This window comes from Limulus polyphemus, unplaced genomic scaffold, assembly GCF_000517525.1.
Source record: "Limulus polyphemus unplaced genomic scaffold, Limulus_polyphemus-2.1.2 Scaffold811, whole genome shotgun sequence".
NCBI lineage: Eukaryota > Metazoa > Arthropoda > Merostomata > Xiphosura > Limulidae > Limulus > Limulus polyphemus.
The window spans coordinates 283712-288389 of record NW_013666421.1 but is presented as its reverse complement, the minus strand read 5'-3'; the positions used below and the strand labels follow the sequence as shown (position 1 = coordinate 288389).

The 4678-nt window shown below is 30.4% G+C and overlaps 1 protein-coding gene and 1 long non-coding RNA gene across 2 annotated transcripts in view; one reads left to right on the top strand and one right to left on the bottom strand.

The window, feature by feature from the left end:
* The window catches only part of LOC106460660 (40S ribosomal protein S27), a 7338-nt gene extending 5031 nt beyond the window's left edge, over nucleotides 1–2307 (bottom strand). The window contains exon 1 of the mRNA XM_013920386.2: nucleotides 2228–2307. Within this exon, the coding sequence (XP_013775840.1) occupies nucleotides 2228–2233 (6 nt within the window). The 5' untranslated portion in view covers nucleotides 2234–2307. The remainder of the gene's footprint in view (nucleotides 1–2227) is intronic.
* The window catches only part of LOC111086053, a 15457-nt gene continuing 12384 nt past the window's right edge, over nucleotides 1606–4678 (top strand). The window contains exon 1 of the long non-coding RNA XR_002610816.1: nucleotides 1606–1618. This is a non-coding gene — a long non-coding RNA (uncharacterized LOC111086053). The remainder of the gene's footprint in view (nucleotides 1619–4678) is intronic.

Below are 4678 nucleotides of genomic sequence, written 5' to 3'. Positions count from 1 at the left end.
TGGGTCGCCACAAAAGAATTAAAACATATATATATGCCTTTTAATTATTTAATAGCAATGTATTTAAACTGAAAAATTACATATCTATCATTTGGCTGGCTTGATCTCTCTCATAGATAAAATTTTAAAAGCAAAAAAAAAAATACTAGAAATTTTGTGAGGCCCCTGCGGATTGTGAGGCCCTAAGCTGTAACTTGCTTAGCTTATGCCTAAATCCGCCACTGGTACAAAACTATAGATTCAAAATGTACAATAAGATATACTGGACCCTTTAAAATAAAAAGCCTTACTAAAAGAAAATACATTATCACACTTTACAATAATACTCTTTAACATATAAATAATACATAATTTACAAATAAATCCCTCTTAATGCAGAAAATTAAAGTGGATAACACTAGGCGAAAATACAGAGGTACATATATATATATGTCTGTGTGTGTGTGTGTGTTTGTTTATATATATATATATATATCCCTACTCTGAAAATAAGGAAACATGGAATAAATGCTTACAAACTATACATTTACCTTTGGCTAGCACAAGTTTTAATTTCCCCTCACCCTTCCTAGAATCCTGACTATAGGTCCTCTAACGTGGTCATTGAATTTTGGTTGACTGCCATCATGTCTCAAATACTGCTTCTGCTTGGGTCAAGCCCCATCTAGTCTGGTCTAAAGTCATTCTAAGCTGGCATACCTCTTCCTCTAACTAAGAAGGTGGCATTGAGCATCATTGCAATTGGTCTCCTTCCTAATTATATAAGGCCCAGGCTGCTGTTCAAAGCAAAGTCTGATCTTCTTCCTCTCATCATACCCGCGATATAATCAAATTATGCAAAACTTTGTTTTGTTTTTTTAATCTTTTAAACTCTAGATCTCTAAACATAAATTCTTTTATATTTAAAAAATACCACTTGAAATGCTGGCTGTCTCCAGTTCAAGTAAAGTCCTAAAGTGTAATATTCACACACAAAATTTGTGGAAAATATATTACAATTTTACTATGGAAAAACATCACACACAAAGTAAAGGTAGCTTACTACCACCATTTTTGATGTAAAATTGGTGACAAAGAAAAACATTGGTCACCACGTGTGTGCACATCTAGCTTAATACAGTGACTGAATAAAAAGAGAGCAAGTATGCCATTTGTAGTTCCCGTTATATGGCGTGAGCCCAAAGATCATCTAACTGATTGTTATTTTTGCGTGAATAATATTTCTAGATATTCAGACAAACCAAAAATTACAAAATTATCCCATATTATAGCAAAGACTATGCTCTTAACTGCTTGCTTCTCTATTATGTTATACCTAACTATTTACAACAGCATCTTTAAATTTCATGTTGCTTATAATAAAACAAACAGTATTATGCATTTTTAACTTACTACCAACTTCATACTCATTTTCACAAGTAATTTCATGTAGATTTTGTGCATGTACAGTACTGATACAATTGTTTTAAAGTTATCTGTTATGCACGAGTCATGTGTCAGAGATTATTGTTTAATACTGAGATTTACAAGATCACTTTTGTAAGGGATGTTTTGTTGAATCTTTAGCATTTTTTGAAATATCAAAACTGTCTTGGCAATGGATCTGAATAAGGCATGTGTAAGACTAAAATACTTCACCAGCTCTAGTTGTAATACTAGTTGAAAACTTTGTTTTAATGTTTATTGAAACATTTTCATTTATCAAAATATATTCATGCAAGTAGGTTTTAAATTTCACTTTTTAGTATCATACTAGAATGTTAGGATTTATTTCTTAATTTGCTATAACTGTAGCTCCTTTAACACAATTCATTCATACAATGTTATTGGCAGTTTTTGTTTTGCATTTCATTGTATAAATAGTTTTTAAATTGTTGAAACGAATGGTCAAATTTTTATTTTACTTTTAGCTATTTAAAAATCGACCGAACAAAGAGGAATTGCGAGTATATATATATATCTATACGTACGATTTGCAATAAAGCATATCCAATGCCTAAAATATGAGCTAGGCCTACAGCCTGAAGATATTGTCATACCACAGAACCACGAAGTAGGCTTAGCTTTAATACAATGCATTGTTTCTCATAAAAAAATCCTTATTATAAACAATTAAAATCTTTTGAATTATTAAATAGAATAATTTCACTTATTTCAACGGTTACTAATATAGTAATCTTATGATGAGTAAAATAAACTTTTTGGATAAACACAATACAGCACTTACAGGCATGTCTTATCTTGTTTAGTTACGACGTAAAGAGAAATTCTACTACGGGGCCGACAGCATTTATCATTAGATTTCTTGAAGATGGCGCTGTATAATTATTATTACTTTAATAATAAGATAATTAAAATTATAACGAAAATTACCAAGCAGAGATGTCATTGTCAAAATATTTGAACAAGTTAATTTTCAAAAATTGCATGAAATAATGCACCGCACAGTTAGAATTAAATGTTTACATAACACTGGGCAACAAAAGATTTTTCTCTCTCTTTTGCTAGAAAGAAATACAACTGTTTCTGAATGATTTGACGACGCTGATTCTAAAATTCATGTTTAAAATTTCTGATCACCTCTAGTTTTCGAGTTATGATAGATTTATTCAAAATATTCTTATGTGTCGTGAAAATAACTTTTTCATTAATAACTATTTATTCATTGAAAATTGCATTTAAGATTGTATAATCTGCATACTTTGTTAAGTTTATTTCATTTCATAGCATGAGTAACAGAAACTGATGGCTTCAGTGTTCCCATTGTGCAAAAGTACAGCTTTCAGACAAACTTTAGATGAGTCGATAAAAAGTCTCTATTCTTGAGGATGATTTTCAGTACCTAATTTTTCCATTAGTGCATCAAGAATTGTATAAAAACACAGAGTATCTGCATGCTGTAGTGAGAAGCAAGTCTTTGATGGTGACGTCGGTAAACTAAAACTCTTGTTACTGGAACTTATAAATTCCATTGCTGTGAACGAGAGCCAAGAAATTCCCTATGCTGCTTTGATAGAGACAAGTCACGAATCAAATCATTTAACTGTGGATGTGGCACTGAAAGACCATCTCCACGAGATACTGATTTCATTGTAGATGCAATATCTGGATATATAATGTCTTTTTTATCTGCTCTATACAGTGGTATTTAAACTGCCTGCAGCTATTTTGACCTCACGTCATGTGATGTAAACAAAAGCTTATATTGAACCATTAAAAAAATAATTGCAAGAAAGGTAACAGTCTGTGGGAAGAGTGAGATTGTAAGATTGTTATTAAGCAGTAAAACTGCCTAATTACATTATTAGTAGACTTTTGTCCTAAAACATAGAACAGTAAATAAAGAAGTAAAGCAAACAATTATCTCTTCTAGTTACATCCTTTGTATTCAATTACTGCTTGATGTAGGTTGCTAAGCCTTATAAAATTGTGCATGTAGAGTATATGAAAAAAATATTTTTGTAGATTTTATATATACATCTGAATAACTAAAAAATCAAAGTACTACATTAATACCATAGAATTCCACTATAATTTATAAACCTTAGTAACTATGATGTATTTTAGTATTTAAAAAAAAAAATAAAATTTCAAGCAGACTAAAGACCCTACCTCATTGAAATATTGGTTCAAACGAAATAAATGGTGCCAAGTCCGTTAAAATAGCTGAGAAAGCCACTAGGGGGACATTCTGAGCTGATTGGTTAGTCATGTCATATACAAGTGTAAATAAGGGAGTATTTCCAAAAATGGAAAAATGTGGGCGGTGTGCCACCATATTTGATTTATTACATGAGCAATATCTCATCAAATAGAAAAGATAAGAGGCTCTTATTTTATATTCAAGCTTGTCAATATCGGTAATTTGAGTTTGTAATTCGTTTGAAACTAAAGACTTAGTATTTTGACTTCATTAACATCTAATTTGAACCAGTGCTGCATTCAACATACCACACAAAAATCAATGTTAATTTTTTTTTATTTGCTTTTAAATTAAGAAACTGAGTAATATATAGTACTAAAATTTGAATTATAATCTACAGTTTGATACCAAACTTATTGACATAAATTCATGAAATATTAGTTCAATAAAATTTTTAATGCGAACCAATTAACGAGATGACATGGCCTTTCACCTGTGACCCATCTCGAAAGGGTTAATGCAGTTACTAATTACTAACACTCTCAAAGAAATGTGATGTTATGCAAAAACATTCACAAGAATGGAAAGAACACCAAAACAAGCTAAAAAAAATTTCCAGTTTGTATTCAGTTTTTCTTCTAAACTTCCCACTAAACTTCATTGTTCTTTACTACATCTAATTACTTTCTTAGAAAGCTAAAAATAATTTTCCTGCCACTTATTTTAAATTGGTATACTTGCAATGCTGAAGAACTTATTTCAAAATAACAATAATCTATATGTGTATATATATAATGTATAATAATTGAAATATGAATGTATTTTGCAAAATACTAGTCAATTAAAGCACAGCCAAGACAAATTATTTTGCACAGACCAAAGGTCAGTTTTATGTTACTTGATACGGTCACGTGAGCTGCGTTATTCAAACTTCTGTATTGTTAGCCAGGCACTGCTGAAAGGTCAATATAATAAAAGCAATAAATGTATAATGTTATGAGATTTAAGCTATTTGGTCTAAACATTTATGTGTTC